General features: G+C 39.7%; 1 protein-coding gene across 1 annotated transcript in view; it reads left to right on the top strand.

Moving 5' to 3' along the window:
- Nucleotides 1–21,072, top strand: part of Ryr2 (ryanodine receptor 2) — a 533,102-nt gene that overhangs the window by 447,176 nt on the left and 64,854 nt on the right. The window contains exons 72-79 of the mRNA XM_060372656.1: nucleotides 1,087–1,146; nucleotides 5,369–5,503; nucleotides 8,346–8,458; nucleotides 11,276–11,372; nucleotides 12,841–12,944; nucleotides 14,715–14,766; nucleotides 18,463–18,516; nucleotides 19,728–19,751. Coding sequence (XP_060228639.1) covers nucleotides 1,087–1,146; nucleotides 5,369–5,503; nucleotides 8,346–8,458; nucleotides 11,276–11,372; nucleotides 12,841–12,944; nucleotides 14,715–14,766; nucleotides 18,463–18,516; nucleotides 19,728–19,751 — 639 coding nt within the window. The remainder of the gene's footprint in view (nucleotides 1–1,086; nucleotides 1,147–5,368; nucleotides 5,504–8,345; nucleotides 8,459–11,275; nucleotides 11,373–12,840; nucleotides 12,945–14,714; nucleotides 14,767–18,462; nucleotides 18,517–19,727; nucleotides 19,752–21,072) is intronic.

Raw genomic sequence — 21,072 nt, 5'->3', positions numbered from 1 at the left:
GGACTTAAATCAATGACTATTATTTTCAGCGCATTTTTTATCCTAAGTGATGGTAATCACCTCCAAGCCATATTCTGGAAGCAAACATGGATAGCAAGCCATAGGGGTAAAATAGATTACATTGAGCTCCTTTATAAAATCTGCTATGAGAGCTATGGTCAGATTCTTGAGAGGTGATTTTTCAACATTAGAAACCAAACACTTTATGCCAGTGGTAGCTAGATAAGGTGTTAGCTTTCAGGTGGTCCTTTATAAGTATTAGGATTTAATTTTGCTAATGTTATTTTCTTAATTTTATCTTGCATAATCGCAGATGACTATGTAAGCTTTCAGAAATGTGCTCTGGGATTGAGAGTTTGTACTTATGCAAAATAGAGAATACATTTTCCTGGTCCTATTTGCCAAAGACTAACCTTGAAATGCTTAGGAGCCTTGTTTTGTGGCCTGGAATGAGTGAAATGGAGGGAGGCTTAAGCAGAGTTATCTGATGTTTGATTTTCACGTACACGCTTCTTGTTACAGCTCCGTTATGGAGTATGTTGTGACATGCAAAGCCATAGTATGGAAATCTGAAAGCCATGGATTTATTTCCATGTGAGCTCATAAGAATATGTTTGTCTTCTTTCTTTTTATGAATTAGATTCTTGTTTGTTGACCCTCGACCTCCTTACTGAGTAGGTAAAGTAGATGGCAGCCTTGTTTCAAAGTGCTTTCAGTGTAGAGCATATTTTCTGAGGGGTAGAAATGTGGCTCAGCAGTATATACTACTCTTGGAAAGGACTGAGTTCAGCTCCCAAAAAAACCAACCATGGCAACTCACAAACCACCCACAACTCCTCCAGGATATCTGGCACTTTCTTCCGGCATCCATGGACAACTGTGTACACACATGCACACATACACACAAACACATACACGCATGATTTTTAAAGGATCTGAGAATTCTTCAAATTTGTAGCATGCATTTTGATAAAGATGCCTTTCAGACACACTCTACTTAATGGGGTTTTGATTTCTTCTTTGACTGTGACAGTTGATGCATTTATTATGAAAGACTTCTTTTAGGTAACATGTATTTCTTGACAGAAAGACACCGAGGAGGAAGTACGAGATGTAATCCGTAGTAATATACACTTACAAGGCAAGGTAAGCCAGCTTTGATTCCAAATCATGTTTAGTATTTTTAGGATAATGTTACATACAAATAATCTCATACTACCAAATAAGGTTGTTTTAATTGGCCACTTCTGTATTAAAAGACCTTGTATTATTTATTGCCTAGCGGCAATAAATGTTGTATTTTTAAAAGTAGAGGGTCATAAATTTTGAAATTGAAAAAGAATGTGTCACAGGTTGAGTAAGTATTGCATATACATTTTATAACTGTTTTTCTTGGTTTGGGAGGCATGAAAACAGATATCTGTAACAAGTTAAAATTTTTCCTTTACTGTTCAGACAAAAGTGTTTATTTAGGAATTATTCATCTATTGGAGGTAATGAGAATTGCTTCCCTAAGAATATGTGAGTTAAAGCAAACAGGAAATCTAGGCCATGTGGCACAGGTAGAACACAGTTCTGTATTCTAAGTACTCATGCTTACCTTTAAAGCAAGTTTTCTGTGAACCTGATGTGAACTCACCCATCGAGAAGGAAAATAATAATTCCTAGTAGAGTCTTTTCTTTCAAGAGACATGAAAATCATCATAAAACCTCCAGCTGATCTCAGGCCAAGAGTTTATATAATAAGCACCCATGCAGTGAGAGACACGAATTGTTTCATAGACACAGGTTTTAGATGAAATAATGACCCCTGGAAAGGGCTCCTGGTGTCTTCCAACTTATACAGCTCCCATTGAAAGTCTTTGTCTTCGTGGTCTGTGCCACAAAGTGGTCACATGGATCTCAGGCTTTGAGATCCTGATACTCCTCTGGGAGCCTATGGTAGCCACCTAGGCAGTGCCATTCCCCATCAAATCCTGGTTTGGGGAAACCAGTAACACAGCCATGCTAACACTCTCCCTAGGCTCACTGCTGTGTCCATTCCTTGTGGCACCAAAACCTTCATGCGCTCTGAAGAAAGAGTGCTGTTGCCTCATCTAATGTGAGGGCCGCCTGTGTAGGGCCTCTCCCTGGCTTCTCTCTCCTCTGGTAACCACTCTTAAAGTCCAGATGGGTTCTTGGATTTGGTTTGTGAGTATTTTATTGAGTATTTTTGCATCAGTGTTCATAAGAGAGATTGGCCTGAGGTTCTCTTTCTTTGTTGGGTCTTTGTGTGGTTTAGGTATCAAGGTGACAGTGGCCTCATAGAATGAGTTTGGTAATGTTCTTTCCATTTCTATTTTGTGGAATACTTTGAAGAGTATTGGTATTAGCTCTTCTTTGAACAGCTGGTAGAATTCTTCACTGAAAACCATCTGGGACTAATTCTCATTCAGAAGGGCAAAGAGAATAGACACTGAAAGCTGGTAAAGAGAGGGAACAGGATAGGAACCTACCATAAATGTCTTCTGAAAGACTCTACCTAGCAGGGATCGAAGCAGATGCTAAGACTCAGAGCCAAACTTTGGACAGAGAGCAGGGAGTTTTAGAAGAGAATGGGAGAATAGAAGGACCCAAAACAGACAGGAGCTCCATAAGAAGACCAACAGAACCAACAAATCTGGGCCTGGGGGGGTGTTGCAGAGACTGATAGACCAGCCAAAGACCAAGCATGAAGGGGACTTAGACCCTCTGCTCAGATGTAGCCAGTAGGCAGCTGAGTTTCCATGTGGGTTCTCTATTAAGGGGAGCAGGGCCTGTCTCTGACATGGACTCTGTTGCCTGCTGTTTCGTCACTTCCTCCTGGTGGGTGGACCTTGCCAGGTGACAGAGGAAGAGGACGAAGGTAGTCCTAATGAGGCTTGATAGGCTGGAGTCAGATGGTAGGGGAGGAGGGCTTCCCCTTTCTGAGGACTAGGGAAGGGGTTGGGGTAGGGAGAAGAGGGAGGAAGGGTGGGACCAGAAAAGGACAAGGGCGGGGGCTATAGTCAGGATATAAAATGAATAAATTATAAAAATAATTTTAAATAAAAAATAAAGTCCAGGTGGACAAAGGGGCCCAACTGTGAAGCAGCCTCACTCTACCTCATGTTTACACTCTGTGGGAACACTAGTTAGCGGCAAACGCCTTGAGGGAGTCAATATATGAGAGAGAACATAAAGATTTTGCATTATCAAAAATACCTGTTTAGTGAATATAGACAAAAATGAAACACAGAGTCCTTTGAGGGAAAAAAAAAACACACAGAGGAAAGCATTTTATTCTGAACAAAGGACAGGCAGTGTTTAAAAATCATTTGTATATTTTGAAATTCTGTTCCTAAGTTTATCTCCACCTCAAAGCTATTTCTTTCATTTGGAACTATGCCTTCTTAGGAGTTTAGAAGTTTTAGATGATCTCTCTTCATTTCTGTTTCATAACATGCAATTTCGTATTCAATGGAAATTCTAAAGTGGAGGAGAAGGAAATGGATATTGTTTAGTCTATTTTTAATGGTGTGGCTCTTATATTTTATTTCTTTGAGATGAAGGCTGTTCTCCAACCCAGATGCTTATATTTGTCTGGATTGAAGGAGGACCCTGGGTAAGATGCTCATTCCTCATCCAGAAAGGCAAACAGAACAGACATCAGAAGAAGGAGAAAACAGGGAACAGGACAGGAGCCATCACAGAGGGCCTCTGAAAGACTCTACCCAGCAGGGTATCAAAGCAGATGCTGAGACCCATAGCCAAACTTTGGGCTGAATGCAGGGACTCTTATGAAAGATGGGGGAGATAGAAAGACCTGGAGGGGACAGGAGCTCCATAAGGAGGGCAAGAGAACCAAGAAATCTGGGCCCAGGAGTCTTTTCTGAAACTGATACTCCAACCTAGGACCATGCATGGAGATAACCTAGAATCCCTGCACAGATGTAGCCTGTGGCAGCTCAGTCTCCCAGTGGGTGTTCTAGTAAGGGGAACAGGGACTGTCTCTGACATGAACTCAGTGGCTGGCTCTTTGACTACCTCCCCCTGAGGGGGTAGCAGTCTTACTGGGCCACAGTGGAAGACAATGCAGCCAGTCCTGATGAGACCTGATAGGCTAGGGTCAGATGGAAGGGGAGGAGGAGCTCCCCTATCACTGGACTGGGGGAGGGGCTTGGGAGGAGTAGAGGAAGGGAGGATGGGATTGGGAGGGGATGAGGAAGGGGGCTACAGCTGGGATACAAAGTGAATAAACTAATTAATAAAATAATAAATAAATTTAAAAAATAGGATCAGGGTGGTCAGGAAGGATCCAAAGGATACCCAGACAAGAGGGAAGGAAGGCCACAGCTGGTGTTCTGTTGTAGTGTTAGGGAGGTACCTGAGGGACTGGGTTTCCTGGGAAAATGAAGAGCAGAGAGGCTCTGAAGGCAGTCTTTTGGCCAAGTATTGACATTTCTCCTGTGTTCTTTGCTTCAGTATTTGAGTTCAATTGTCTGAGAAGGTTGTAGGTTACACAGACAAGTGTCATTTATGATTCTTCCTGGAGTGCAGCTAGTAGAGACAGTTTTCACGGTTGCGCTTCTCTGAGTTTCTGTCTCGGGACAAAAGCTTGGAACTCTTGTTGACATTTCATTTCAAGGTATCAAAAACACAATCCTGGGAAGTTCCAGGGGCTCCTGGCTGGGGTTTCCTGTCCCTGTTCCTTGACTTTCCCAAGCTACCCCAAAAGGCTCCTGTGGCTGCAGGGAGTTTTAAGATCCCTGTGATGCTAAGTCTGGTGTCCTGAGGCCCCAGTTGCCCACCCCATATTTTCTCCCCTAATTGCATCTTAACAACTCTGGGGAAATATTCCCAATCACCCACAGATTAGGTCACATCTCATGGTTCCTTATATGTCTTCCCAGTAGGCTTGATTAAAATTATGAACAACAGTGTAATTCTTATATTCTCTTCTACATGATAAATTCATGAATATATAAGGTTTTATTTTTCTGATCTCTGCATTGCGTTTGCTTGCTTTTTTAGTGATACATTAAGGTGTGCATCATAAAATGTAGAGATACATAGACATACACAGTGAAATGGTTATAACAGTCAAGCAAAACTAAGCTTTCCATTTCCTCACACAGTTGCCTGTTTGTGTATTTGTATATAGGCTTGAAATCTACTCAGCAAGGTTTGGTAATGTAGTAGCATCTTATTAAATGAGCTATCATGCAGTCTAGTGGCTCCCTAGACCCCTGTGGTGCAGCTGTGGTTTCTGTATGTGCTATGTTTGCTTAGTGGCCATGCTAGATCCAGTTAGTGAGCACGCTGGATGCCTTCTCTCTTCAGCTGCCTTCTTGTGTTTCCTTTCACATAGTTGGAAGATCCTGCAATCCGGTGGCAAGTGGCTCTGTATAAAGACTTGCCAAACAGGACAGAAGACACGTCAGACCCTGAGAGGACAGTAGAGCGTGTCCTGGATATAGCAAATGTACTTTTCCACCTTGAACAGGTCAGATTTTTGTGTTAATTAAATCACAATTGCCTGAAACACATTGAATATTTTTAAAATGCACAAAAATTTTAACTGTGGTCCCCCAAACTTCATATATGTTTAGAATATTCATTACAATGAAGATGTAGTTCATTATTTCCAAGACTGTGGTTTTTGGAGACATTTGTAGATACTATGTTTTAGGATGTCAAGGACTTCATTTTACTATATATTTCAAGCTTTTCTAAAATTCTATAGATTCTTAGTATCATAGACTTTATTCTAAATATTTCTGTCAAAAATATCTCAGAGTGATATCTGATTTCAAATATTTTGTTTATATATCATTTTATTTGTGTATCAAGACTTTAAATATAAAATGTCTGAGATATTTTGTCCTTTACTGGTTTAATGTCTGAATTAACTTTTGGTTTTATGAGATTTTTGAACAATTTTCCTCCGAGACAAGGAGCAAATTACATTTATAGAAGACTAATACAGTAAAACCCTAAGTGAGGAAAATGTTTCTGTGTCATTTTTCAATCATCTCCTGTTTTAACTACCAAGTTCTTATGTGTTTTATTCTTTATTTTGTCCCCTTTGTTCAAGAGTTTTCAAAGCAGTAATTCTTGAGAAGCCCTCAGTTAGAAGTTTATATTGCATATTTATGTTATATTTAAAGTATTCCTTTATGAAATGCATATATCCAGGCAATTGCCTGGTTTCCATACACATACCTAACTTTTCTTATGTGAAGTTTAGATACACTAAGTGAAACTTATACTATATGCACAGAAACATGTTCTCTTTTTAACGTGACATCTAGTCGGCAAGGTAACATTAGAGGGCTAGAGAGATGGCTCAGTCAGTGAGGGGTTTGCTGTGCGAGCACAAGGACCTAAGTTCAGATCCCCAGCACCTGTGTAAAAGCTGAATAGGGTGGCACATGTCTATCTGTAAGTCCAACACTAGGGTGGGCCAGAGACAAGAAGGTTTCTTTAATACTGAATTTGGAATAATAAGATGGCTTATACCGTTCCCAGAACCTTTCTACCTGTCTGCTCTAGAAAATTCATTTTGATTTTCTATCCCCTTTAGACATACACACAAACATGCGTACACGAATATGTAATCAGAGCATTAATAAACCTGTTGCTTTGATTTATGCTAGATAGTGTTGGAACATCTAATCCTGCCTGGGCTTTTTAAAGAACATGTGGCGAAGGTTTAAAGTAGTCGCTCCCACTACTGGAATTCTTCCTTGTATAATTCTCGGCCAAATTTTTAGATTAGATGCCAGTTGGATCCTTTTCTTTTGAGTTCACAATTGTATCTCAAGTGCTCAAGAGCTTCATATACATCTATGGGTTGTCGTCATATTCAGCAGAATGCCATGTATTGATCAACGCTGCTGCCTTTAAAGTGTCAGGGCCTAAAGCGTAATTTTATATTGGGCTACATTGGGTCTCATTGGACAGCTTGGCTCTTGATTCCGTTTTTATCTGCACTACCTAATAAACCCATCAAGAAGATAATTGAAGACATCTGCTAGTTAGTTACATTGCTCTTATGGAGGAGAGAGGGTCAGAGAAGTTATTGCCAGTTAGACAGACTGCCCTGTTGAGATGTCTGCAATGCTCAGTCAGTCTTAATGTTTTCTTCAAAAATCACTGTATTCATATTCTGAGAATTTACTGCAAAGCATGATATATTTGGCTTTACTTTGGGCTAACATAACATTTTCATTTCTTCCAGAAATCTAAGTATACTGGCCGGCGATATTTCAGTCTGGGAAGTACTGTGCTCCATTGCCTAGAGAATACTAATTAATTGACAAAACCATACTGGGAATTTATCTTCTTTCTAATACTTATGATTAATCTCCTTTTTTCTCTTGAAGTTTCAAGCACCATTATTCAAATAAATAGCCTGTTTGCATCCTTTCTTGTAACTTTCAGATTCTCATTTGTCTTATCTAACAAAAATTGCTACATATTTTAATACATTTATAAGATTAAATCTGTCTATTTACTCCTCGTACTGAGTTCACAAAGCCTTGTTATCTTCTTTTATTAAAGAGCAGTGGGCTTTTCATTAACACCATTTATATTTGTTGTTAGTTACCATATTTACAATAAAAGTTATTTCAATGGATATGTAAGTTAGTACATTTTTATGCAGGAAAACAAAATAAGACAAAACAAAACAAGCCAAACCAAAAAACCCACAAAGGGAATAGAGGAACGAAACGAGGACTTGAGTCTGATCACCAGAGCCCAGTTTAAAAACCTGAGGCTAGAGATACTTGCTTGTAGTTCCAGCAGTAGGGAGACAGAGGTAACCAGATCTCTAGGACAGGCTGACTGGACAGTCCTAATTGGTGAGTTCTGGGCCAGTGAGAGACCTTGTCTCAAAAAAACATGGTGGATGGCAACTGAGGCATGACACCCAAAGTTGTATGCTAGCTTCCATATGAACACCCACATGTGTGCATATCCACCTATGCACAAATATGCACACATATGCATGACATTTTTAAAGAAAAGAACTTAAAGTACTTGAAATTTTTGAGAATGATGTGAAATGATTTTTTTTTTATGTAGAGTTCTTTTCTGGTTCTTTGACTTTGAAGATAACAAGGCTTAGGAGCTCCAGGCTATTTGGAAAATTGGTAAATTTTACCAAGTACGACTTGGAAGCATCTTAAATTTAGCTTTGGGTAACTCTGAGGATATAGTCCCAACCAAAATAATCCTTAGCTAATTTGAAATAAATTTAAAGGCTGCAGCTGATTGATTCCATTCTATTGAGGGCAGGTTGGGGCTGTAAATGTGTGTTTATTTGTCCCATTCTACCCCAGGTGGAGCATCCTCAGAGATCGAAGAAGGCTGTGTGGCATAAGCTTCTCTCTAAGCAGAGAAAGAGAGCCGTTGTTGCCTGCTTTCGGATGGCCCCCTTGTACAATCTGCCAAGGTCAGAATTTTTTAAATGTTTGAAAGAGATTAAATTTCTTCTCTCAGTAATAGATGACAACGATAATCTATCAAGAGAAGAGCGGGAGAGAGTTATCAGTTCTTGCAGCTCAACAGTCTGTTTTCCCTTGTTGAATGTTTTTGTCTGCTTTGTAGAGAACTGTGATCTGTCCTGTCATTTAAAAATGATATATGTTGAAGAATATCTCCTCCCATAGGGAAGGACATATAGTGTGATTGGAAACATTCTTAAAAGTCTGATTGCTTAGATTTCAGCTTCAATTTCTGGATTGCATGGCATTGGTCAAGTGGATTACCTCACATAGTTTTTGCCTGTGGATTGTGGCAGGATTGACCCCATAGAGTATTAAAACAGACTGATGAACACATATATTCAGAGTGCTTGTCATTGTGCTCATCACAGTAGATGCTAGCCATGGATGTTATTTGTATAATTATTCTCATACAGTGCAAATAAAAGACACTCCTGACTTATAGGAATGACATAAATAAACCCAACAGATGCATCACTTATTTCTTAGGAGTGTAGCAATATAGTTAATGGAGATATACCTTGGTGCGTTTAAGTATGGCTTGATGACCTGCTATAGTTTCCTGGGTATCCTCCTGTGGTTTTCCTTCTGCCTGGGGGCTGTCTCCCACTAGCCCACCAAGTCAGGAGGGGCAGGAGACAAGGAGCGTGCCTGGAATGGCTTTCATATGAGTGGGAACACCGTACCTAATTATCCTATAGGCACAGGGAGAGGAGAGCTAGCAGGGAGCTGTGTCAAAGGCCATATAACAAATGTGGTTAGGAGCATCTGTGTCTAGAGAAACTCCCCAGATAAAGTCAGACAGAGAATAGGGGGCCCTGCTGGGGAGAGGGAGTCCTGCACATAACACCAAGCTCAGAATGGCTATCTGGACTGGAAGGACTGCAACCTCAAACAGCAGTGTTGTTCCAACATCTCCCAAGACACTGGGCTCAGTAACCATAACTCTGCGGTGTTGGTTACCTTGCATTACTGTGATAAAACACAAAATAGTTTATGTGGTGTAAGGCTTCAGATGTATGAGAGTCCGCCATGAAAGGATGTGACAGTAAAGCAGATGGAGTATCAAGCTGGGAGCTGCTTGATCTAGAACTGCAGACACAAAGCAGAAAGCAAACTGGAAATGCTGTGAGTCTTTTAAAGCCTAACTCTAGTAACACATTTCCTACAACAAGGCCACACCTCCTCCAACAGCTCCACTAACTGGGGACAAGTATCCAGATGCCTGAGACCGTGGGAGATATTTTTCATTTAAACTACCAAATTTATGTCTTGTAAACAGGGCTCAGCTCAACTCTATCTCTTTTTGGAACATCTCTGATCTCCTTGTAGGTCAGCTGTTTCCCTCTGTATGCTTGTACAATTTCTGGTTGTTACATTGTGTCTAGCATTCAGCCTGCTGGCCTCTCTGATTCCCACTTTAAGGTCTAATATAATTTTAAGGTTTTATTTTCCTAATCCTGGACAGTGACCAGTGCCTTGCCATTCAGTAAATTTCTAACATACTAGAGACAGAATTTGTTTTACAAAGACATCACTACAGCCATTTCATGAACATCTTGAGCTGAGCTCCGTGAACCTGAATTTCCCTGAGGGCTGAACGTATTGTCTGTTTACAAGTCTAAATGCTGTGTGGAGACTGAGGATTTTAGAAATAGTTAAATACATCCTTCAGCTTGCCTTTCTCATGTACAGGAATTTACAGTGATTTCTAGTGTTTCCAAACATGTTGTTAAGTTCCTTTCCTACTTCCAAGGTTCTTAAACCCATCTAGCTATTTCACCTCACGATTTCCTAACACACTTCCGTTATTGTTAAATGCAGACTTCCCTCATCCAATGGTATAGTTCTGTTACTTCTAATATGATAATCACTTATTATTCTTTTGTCCTTTCTCACTTAAATCTTACTCATTTCTCTCATTAGCATCATGATGAGTTTCATTGCCCCTTCTAGTCTTCACTGATTTTTTTCATAGGCAAACGTCTTTTTGATATGTATTTTATTTTTAATTGTGTGTACGTGTATGTGTGTGGTATGTGTGGAGGCAGGGTGGGGTTGCAGATGTATGCAACCACGGAAGCCCGAACAGTGTATTAGACCTCCTGGAACTGGAGTTACAAGTGGTGGTGAACCACCTGCCCAGGGTGCTGGAACTGAGCTTGGGTCCTCTTGAGCAGCCAGGGCTCTTAGCCACAGAGCTACCTCTTCAACCTCAGGTGAACATTGTTTTTTAAATCAGCCTTCTAAGATTTCGTCTTCATTCATACAGTTGTAAGAACTTCACTTAATACATTCTACTTTAAAGTTTAACTTAAATATAAACTTGAACATTCACTTAAATATAGGCTAATTCTTCTGTTGGTATTTACTGAATGTTAGCAAGAATCCCATCAGGAAATAACAGCCACCATTTTACTAACGTCTATCTAATGTACTATCCACCATTTATTACACTTTAAGTCTTATAAGATTGAGATATAGATACAATTATCCTTGTTACATGTATTTGAGAATTGTGAAAATTGAAAGATTCACTGATATTACAGAGCTTAGAAATGGCTAAGCTAGGACTAAACCCAAAGTTAATATGTGATCTGAGAAAATTGCTTTTATTTGACACAGGAATTGTCTGTGAAGAGAACTACCATAACAGTACTTAATATACATATTTTAGTACACAGGTAACCTGGTAATAAAGTACTATTGAATTATTGTTAAAATATTTAAAAATCCCCTTGTTTGACATTGTATTTATCTTTTAGGCATCGGGCTGTCAATCTTTTTCTTCAAGGATATGAAAAGTCTTGGATTGAAACAGAAGAGCATTACTTTGAGGATAAATTGATTGAAGACTTAGCGGTAAGTTTTTTAATGGGGTTATACAATGAAAAAGGATTGGAAGAAAAACATTACACTGCATGCTTGTCTTAGGAATTTAATTTCAGTTGTTGCCGCATTCATCATTCATGACAACAGTCCCCCTCTTTTATTTTCCAAAATATATAGCTACCAGTATCAAATGATTCACAATGTAAAAGGAAAAGTGTAAGTTGTTTTATTAACTAAGTAAGTTAGTCTCCTAAACTGTTTCTCAAAGCCCTTTCCACCTTAAAGCCAAGGTAAAATTGAAAAGTGAATTGAAGACTAATACGTGGTTGCCAATTTTCAAAAGCAGACAGGCTGGATGATACATTCATATGAGTCTTCTCACAGATCCTGAAGCCCCATTTGATCTCTGCATGGCCCAGCAACCTGCATCTCTCCTTCTTAACACTGAATGGGGGTTATCCTTTCACTCATGTTTTTCCCCCTTGTTATTTCCCTCTACCCAAACCATCTCATTTCCTAAGCATAGAACAACTGTCTCTCAGGTACTGAGGTATTTTTTTTTTTTGTAAGTGAGGTGGACACAAGAAAATATTTTATGTGATAAATATTGCTGTGTGGAATTAAATGTCATGCATTATGTGACAACATTTTATTTTAAAATAATATGTTTGGCCATTTCTAAAGCTGAAGTCTCCTCTGTCCAAAATGTTCTTTCTGTTAGTTTTAAATCCTGGCTTATAAGAATAGTGTTTGTTTTTTGTTTTTTTTTTTTTTTGTTTGTTTGTTTTTTAATTTTGTGGGTTATCCTTGTTCAACTGGTTTTTTACCAAACGCTTCTTCTGTTTTACACCAGTAGTCTAATCAGCACACCTGTTAGATTTATATATGTATTATATTATATATTATAGAGATACCAACCACATATAACATACCTGTATATGCATACATATACATAGCATATACTGACTTCTAGGGTTTGCTGGCCAGCACACCTGGTCTAGCCCGTGAGTTTCAGGTTCAATGAAAGATCCTGTCTGAAAAAACAAAGTGGAAATTATGACGCATGAGATTGACCTCTGCCCTCTGTACACACACATACACACATACACATGTGCATATATGTTCCAATGCAATATATCCAGACCAGAAACATATAACATATTATGCAAAGTATGTATGTGCAGACATACAACTTGCCAAGCAAACAAAGTTTTTTGTTTTTGGTTTTTTTTTTTTTTTTTTTTTTCTGTTCTCTCTGTCACCATCCTATTGCTCCTGGAATTGGTGAACACTTACATTTCCCTCATTTTGGTTTTTAGTTATTGAAACACTGTCTTGCTATGTAGCACAAGCTGGCTTTCAATTTGAAAGCCTGATCCTCCTGCCTCCACCACTTAAGAGCTGAGATTGCAGACGCAAGCCACATTGCTGGTCTTAAGCATTTGTTTTAAATGAGAAAAGTTATTTATGCGTCTGCTTTTCTTTTTCTTTTTTTCAGAAACCAGGGGCTGAACCTCCTGAAGAAGATGAAGCCACGAAAAGAGTTGATCCTCTCCATCAGCTCATTCTCCTGTTCAGCCGCACGGCTTTAACGGAGAAATGGTAGGGTGGGGAGGGTTAAGAGCAGACCTGGGATAAAGAGATCCATATCCAAGTCTTGTCTGTCACTTATCTATGTCTCAGTTTCATCTTGTTATTATCCAAAAGAGGGAGTTATTCACACATCACATGATCTATCTGACATAAACCTATAGATTAGCATCCATTAGTGAGGAACCAGGAAGATGACTCAGTCAGTAAAGTGCTTGCCCTAACTCACATAAAAAATCCAGACATGGTAGTACGTGTATGTAATCTCAGCACTAGGGGAGGATTCTGGTTCCTGGGGTTCACTGACCAGCAAACCTGGTCTAATCGGTGAGCTCCAGGTTCAACGAGAGAGACCCTGTCTCAAAAATCAAAGTGTATGGCTTCTAAGAAATGATGACACTAGAGATTGACCTCTGACCTCTGCACACACCCACATGTGCATATGTGTGCTCACATCAATCACCATCACCGTTACCCTCCAGGACCCCCTCTCCCAAACTATCAAGGAATTCTGGGTTTTCTTAACTCTGTATTATACTGATTTTGTAGACTCTTACAAAAGGTCTTCCTCTATCAAAAACTGTCACAAATAAAACAAAATAAATAAATAAAACAAAATAACTCAAAGCAAAATCCATGGCGAGAATACATGAAAACTAGTGAGAATGGCCCTCAGCATCCCGTTAGAGTGTATTTAGGTGAGGTTTAAGAAGCCCTCAGGTGCTGGATGAGGCATTGGATAGCATCTCTTAGACCTGTTTCAGCCCATGTTTCTTGCCTTCACTCCTGGTCTAACAACTGCACCAAAGCCTTAGAGAGCAAACTCCTGTAGATTTAGACAAGGAAGATGACTTGGCTCCTTCTCCCTATTTAGGGACACTGAAGGGTGTTGGCTTTGTGGGTGGGATGTGGTGGAGGTTACAGAATCTTTGTCTGATTTCTTGCCCTTGGCCTGAGGTCTTCTCCTTTCTCTTCAGACCCTGAGAGATCATTTAATTATCCTTACACATCTACACGGGTCTGAAGCATCATGTGGTCTCTGTACTCCACAGCAACCTTGTTCTCTGTCTCCTAACACTGAATGTGGTCCATCCTTTCACTCATGTTCTCTCTCTCTTATTATTCCCCTCTAACAAAACCATCTCATCCTATAAGCATAGAACAACTGTCTGTCTGGCCTGGTCAGGTAATGAGGTATTTCTCATAAGTGAGGTTGGGGCCTGCTGTAATACGCTTGTAAATGTTAGACACTCCTCCTAGAAACTTAATTGTTCATGTAGTAATCATTTCCATACTTCTTTAGAAAAAGAACAGTAAACATATTTTGTCCTGTTCTTAAAAGTCATTGTTCTGGGCACCTTATTATTTTTAACTGTGACGTAAGTTGCGTAGTCTCTCCCATTAGATGACAAATATAACTCTGCTGGCAAAAGCTCGGTGCCACTTAAGTGTGCTTTTGTTTTCTTCTTCATGTCTTGTGATGTGAAGAAAATGAGTTATTCCATTTACCTGCATGTACGTAATAAGGCACCTTTGTTCTCTCACACTTGAAGGACTCTTCTATAAGATCAGGAGAGGCATTTGCTGAAGAGTGCTAAGGCCTTTGCTTTCCGATTGTAAAGTGGTTTGTTTGTGGATCCTTACCGTTGTCTAAATTTTGTGTTCATTTAACTGTGAAGAAGAATATGGGTTGAAAACGGCAATTAGTAGAGATGGGGATGGTTTCTCTACATATGACATGCCTTCTGCTTAAAACTTGATCTTTCCCCCTTGGTTTCATAGCAAACTGGAGGAAGATTTTCTCTATATGGCGTATGCAGATATTATGGCGAAGGTAAATATAAATCTTTCTTGATTTTAACATTTATAAAAAGTAAACTTTTTATTTGTCAAAGGGTGAGAATCTGCATAAAAGCTGTTGTTAAATCTTGGAAGTGTGAAGTTCATAGAGCCTAGCATCTCAGTGATTTCAGGAATTTTTGCTCTGACTTCCTGGATAGGTCAAGATCATTTTCTGCTTAGCATTTTATGACCGGGGAGTCACCAGTTTCCCAACATTCTTTTATTTAGCCCTCGTCCATTAGCCACTAAGGTCATGAAGATGACAAGATGAAAATAACTAAACTTTTACATTGTATGCTTGTAGAGTTTAACATGTGATGGGAATAACAGGGATAGAATTAGGGGCTGGGGAGATGGCTCAGCAGTTAAGTTCCCTTGCTGTTCTTCCAGGGGTCCTGAGTTCAGTCCCCATGCTTCACATCTCTCAGGCAGCTAACAACCACCTGTAACTGCAGCTGTAGAGGATCCAGCACCCACTTCTGCCCTCTGTGGAGACCTGCATGAATGTATATACATATATTCACACATATACACACAAACACCCCCCCACACAAATAAATAAGTAAATAAATAAAGTAAATATTTAAAAAAGGAAACAGTTATATTAAAAGTGCTAGTTAGGCATTAAAGAGATGGCTCCATGGTCAAGAGCACTTACTGCTCTTGCTGAAGTCTGGAGTTCAGTCCCCAGCACCCACCCCAGGTGGTTCACAACTGTTTGCTACTCCAGCTCCAGGTAGCCCAACACCCTCTCCTGACCTCCACTGGTGCCTGCATACAAATGGTATACACACACATGTAGGTGCACAATCACACATATAAATAATTAATGTAAATCAATTTACATATATGGTAATTAAATGGTAGAGGAACAATTGAGGGCATTGTGGTAGGTTACTTAGCCTGTGGTGAGGTTTCTTGGGAGTCCATAACTGTAGAAGGGCTGGCGTTAAGTAGAGTAGTAGTATTTGCTGTTAACTTCATTTGTTATCTCTTAACAAGAGTTGATACGTGTAAAACTGGAGTCCAGTTTCTTCTGAGGTTTCAGCCTTGGTTGCTCTGTACTGACAGGAGAGCCCCAGGATAATCACGAGTGTTGAGTGAAGAGGGTAGATGATAGATCAAATTCTAGACATGTTAACGATGACTGAGACTGTTACACGGAGGGTTGTTCGAGCTTGAATATGGAAGGTAATCCACAGACACACGTGACTCAACTCGGTCCCCAGAGGGTGTTGCTTTTGGATGAGACTGTGGAGTCTTGTGGGTGGAAGGCACAGGTAGGTCACTGAGAAATTTTCCTTTGCATGATTATCAGCTGGCCCACTTCCTGCCCAGACTTTCTTGCTTTCTGTCTGTTGGCATGATGTGACCAGCATCTTCACACTGCTATGGGTAGGATCAGCCTCAATACCATGCCTTCCATACCCTTGAGCCAAAGTAAAACTCTCCTCCTCAAACTGCTTCTGTCGGATAATTGGTTACAGCAGTGATAACAGTGCAAAATGTTAGATGGATGACTGGATATCTGTGACTTGGGTCTGGTGTCTCAGTTATCTTCTGAGTACACTCTTCCATTTCATCAGAATTGGATTGCAGCTCAAGCTGTGGGCTTCAGTGATCTTACTTCAAAGAGGATTCAAGCTTTGATCAAGTCTGAAAGAGCAGGGGTACTAAGAGATGGTTAGGAAAAAAGGAAGGGAGAGAGCCTTAATGTGAGCTCACAGAGGAGTAAATCTGTGGTCAGCAAATCCATACTGGGCTGCAAGTCTGAACAAGGGAAGCATTTGAAAACATCTGTGGGTATAGTGAAAACCCCATAGCACTCAGGAGATGAAGAAAGCATCTGTAGGTAGAGTGAAACTCTCAGAGCACTTAAGACATGAAGAAAACATCTGTAGGTAGAGTGAAAACTCCAGAGCACTCATGAGATGAAGCAGAACCAGGGGAGGAGGAAATTCCATACTGTGAGAGATGAGGACAGTCTCAAATTTGAGAGGGAATGAGGCGTTTTCTTTTATTTTTTTTTCTTTTTTAATTTTCATTCATTTTTCATGGCTATGAGTTGACCCACAGCCTCTCATCTACAAGAAAAGGCCTTGGGCCCCTGTGTTAGATCCCCATTGCAAGAAGGGGCTACAAAGATGTAAAGTGGATAAAATAAATAAATGAGAAAAAAAATAACCTTGTAAAAAATAAAAATAAAAAAGACTGGCTCAAGCCTGTGTACAGTCCCATATTCCTTTCATAAACTTTATTCATATGTCAGCTGTTCCAAAGAGAAAAAGTGAAGTTTCAGTCATATTTCATGGGATTTTCAGAGACCCCGACAAGCCTTTTAGAATTTAGCTTGTAGCCAGGCATAGTGGCTCATGCCTATAATCCCAACACGCAGAGAGATAGAGACAGATCTCTATCTGTGAGTTCCAGGCCAGCCTGGTCTAAAAAGTCAAGTATAGGACAGCCAAGGCTACACAGAGAAACTCTGTCTCAAAAAACTGGGAAGAGAGAGAGAGAATTTAGTTTGGAGTCAGGGGCAGGATCTTATTTGGTACCCTCTCAGCCATCTCTGTCTCTGTGCCCAAAGCACTGTGTCTCCTTGAATTGCAAGTGCTTTTCTGATTTGTGACTCATACTTCACCATTTGCTTCTATGCACTACACAAGTTACTGAGCACTGGTCAAATGTAAGAAGTCGTGTAGAACAGTAGGCGAGGTCTAACATCAGTGGGCAGTGAGTTTCTTCCCACCACAGGCCTTGATTAATGAGCAGATTCTTTGCTCACCCTTGTATTCTGAATTCTTAGCTGTGATTCAGTACGTGCAGGTCATGTTTTCCCAGGTGGAAAATACTTTACAAATATTAAAGCATACGCTTTCCTTAAGAACCCTCATGCTTTTTCTTATGGCCAATATGAAGAAAGAGAGACACGGAGAGAAGTAACTTGTCAAACCAGACTAGCTAACGGCTGGCAGCATCAGGATGAAACCCAGCCTCTGCCTCCCGAGTTCATGCCTCCATCTTCCTTCCTCCGAGTCCTTCTTGTTGTCACCATCCCCATTTGCCTTCTCAAACTATGACAGTCTCAGCCACCCTTAGCTAAGAATATGCCCGTGGTTCGGTAAAATGGAACAGCCAAACTGTGAATGTCTATGCGTAAATAAAAGTCTTGTTAACAACACTTACTTCCTTCCTTGGGTGAAATATGATAAAAATGAACTCAAAAGGATTAGAAGAGTCTTGCTAATGCAATACATTACTATACTCAGTGCATAGTGTTTGTGTTGATTTTAAATAGCAACAGCAGTGTACATCTGCATTAATTAATGCGTGCAATGGTAGCCTACAAAAGACAGGCTTGTTGCCGCTACTTAAGGTTTGCACCCGGGTTCGAATGAGTCAAGTGCGCAGACAGTGTGAGAACCTTCATATGGACCCCTTAGTCACCTCTGTTGGGGATGAAATTGGTCATTTTGTCTTTGAATTTTGTGAAAGTCAAGTCTTGTAAAGAAAACAGCTTTATTTTAGCTCACAGATTCACTGACGGTGTTGTGTAAGTTCTACATTCACTTGGTTTCAGTAGTGCTCATGAAACATTAACAAAAATCACTTGGAATTTAGGTTAAACAAACATTTTGTATTTTCTCCCTCATCATAACCTCCTCTCCCTTTTTCTCTCTCAAATCAGAGTTGTCACGATGAAGAAGACGATGATGGTGAGGAAGAAGTGAAGAGTTTTGAAGTAAGATGGATCTTTCTAGAGTTGCCTTTTCTCCATTCGGAGACATTGTTTCATAGCTTATAATGGACTTTTGTGTTTCTTGCTTCATGGCTTATTGCAGCTTATTGTGTCCAAGAATTGCATGTTAGAGCTGGATGGACAGACCTGAGTCCTAATGTTTGCTAAGATAAAAGCAAGGAGCTTAGAGCAGTTCAATACTATAGTAAAACCCATATGTCCAGAATGAGTGCACCTGGCAGCCCACAGAGATGAGACCACTTCAAATTACTCGCATCTCAGAGATGCTGTGGGTACAATTGCCAATAGACACATGAGGACAATGCCTATTGAACACTGACATAGTATCTAGGTTTTAATGATTCCATTGGTATTGGATATGTTTGGGTTTTTTTTTTTTCCTAAATCAATTGACCTCTTGACTTCTGCCCAATTAGGTCACTCATTCGGTATACATATGTAAGTGGTTGCCATGGTGCAGTTTGCTTGCATGAAGTAGAGGCGCATCTTTTCTAGGCTAGATTCCATTTCATGATTATTTTCCCAAACATTATCAACCTTTAAATATTGCCTATGGTTTTAATTACTGCTTAATGTTAATTAGCTTTAAAGAAAGTTAATTTCATTCCCCACTTTGCTTATAGTGTACTTTTGCTTCTTTAGGAGACTAGCTAGCTGTTGTTAGCTACCACTTTCTGATTTACAATATTTTATTTTATTTTTTAGAAAGAGAATAAAGTAGAAAGAAGTGGAGGGTAGATTCTTCCTGTTAGTTTATAAATATGGACTTTGAGCTAGAAGTCTGGAAAAATATGAGTAGCCAGCAATCAGTTCCTAATTCATGGTGGAAACACAGCACACAGAACCAAGGAATGAGTTTAGACTATTCCATGTCACTTACAGAAATAATCGTTGTGACCATCTCCGCAGTATTGAAATCAGTGTATTAAAAAAACAAACAAATAAAAGAGCCACCTAATTTGAGAATGACCCATGACTATTGCTGGCTGAGCAAAGTGTCCTGTGTAATTTCCTTTATAATCCTTGCTAACATGCGTGAGTTCTAGTCTTAAGTCCATCCTCACTGTAAGGAGACAGGTGACTTAGAACAGATCATGAGCAGCAAATGATACTGTTTTCCTTTGCGGGTTATCCATTGTCTCCAGAGCAGCTGTTTATTGCTATTTTGCTTCTTGTCCTCATCCTTCCTTAAGGTCACAGGATCCCAACGCAGCAAGGTAAAGACATGTGTATGTGTGTATCTGTCTGGGTCTGAGTTTCAGTTTCTTGTGGCATTTACCTGTATTAGACCCAAAGTCTTGGACTCTTTTGTAAGAAAAGGTCTTCAGAATCACTCTGTGAGTTTGCAGTGCTTAGTATCCTTTCTTTGGTTTATTCTTCTTGCCATTTAAATGACTCACGATTTGAAATTGTGTCCTCCATGCTATCTCTGAGTTGCGACTGTGCTGGATGAGTCCGGCCGTTTAGTGGTTAATGTGTAAGTAGAGACTGTCTCGTCTAGGAAGAGCTCTGCCTCAGCAGTTTGACTGCTACTTATGCAGGTCAAATATGGTCAATGGTATTGCTGGTGCGCTTAGTGAGTTTGGCTTTTTCTTTTCCCTTTTCTTTTTTCTTTTTCTTTCTTTTTTTTTTCTATTGTTTGTCCATTTAATTAGTACCTGGGGTGTATGTATCATAATTTTAACATTGATTTTGGGCACGTCATTAAAAGGAAAGGACTCTGGATGACTATTTCTGCCTCTTGGCATTTTAAATACTTCATCTGAAAATTTTGCAAAAGAAGACATTTTGACCTAGAATCACAAGATATTTTCACTTTGTATGGTTTCAGTTAAGTTTGAATTTTATTTTTATGAGGCTATTTTTAACAGGGAAGTTGATGATAAACGTCCTGGGAAGCAATGCTCTTAATGGCTTTACTTTTTAAATGATTGTTATGAAGAATCTATTTAGAAGAAAACAAACTGCAATGTGTTAGCTCAATGGATAATGATGTTTTTGTTATGTGTTGGATCACTATAATCTTAAAAGTCCAAGTGGATGACAATATAAGATTCAGCTCCAGTCTGCTAGACACCATGGCCCATGGCATATAGTAGACATTACAAGTAAAAACACAATATGTTTCCATAATAAATAGTGGTGGCTTTAGTCATAACTTCTTACATTTTGATTTTCACCTTAGGTAGAACTCCTATGAGTTATTAAGTGATGAAAACATAAAGGAACATTCAAACGTTAACCAAACACTTGGTTTCTTGGTTGGTATAAGTGTTCAGTGCACCAGGAGGAGTGGATAGGATGGAGCAGGATGAGGAGTTTCTGGACCAAGAAATGATTGGGAAGGTTGAACACAGTCTTGGGGAGATCTGAAAGCCAATGGAATTTATTTGCAGGCCCAAACCTAGAGGCTTTGGAGAGGTTCCTGGGAAAGGCTGAGATGACAAATGTGATGTTCTGAGTATAAGATGTGGGTCAAGCTGGGGAGAAGAATCAGCTGCAGTTACAGAGCTGGGGCAGACAGGAAGGAGGGCTGCC

The sequence above is a fragment of the Meriones unguiculatus genome, chromosome 19 (assembly GCF_030254825.1).
Source record: "Meriones unguiculatus strain TT.TT164.6M chromosome 19, Bangor_MerUng_6.1, whole genome shotgun sequence".
Taxonomy (NCBI): Eukaryota; Metazoa; Chordata; class Mammalia; order Rodentia; family Muridae; genus Meriones; species Meriones unguiculatus.
This window is presented reverse-complemented; position numbering and strand designations above follow the sequence as displayed.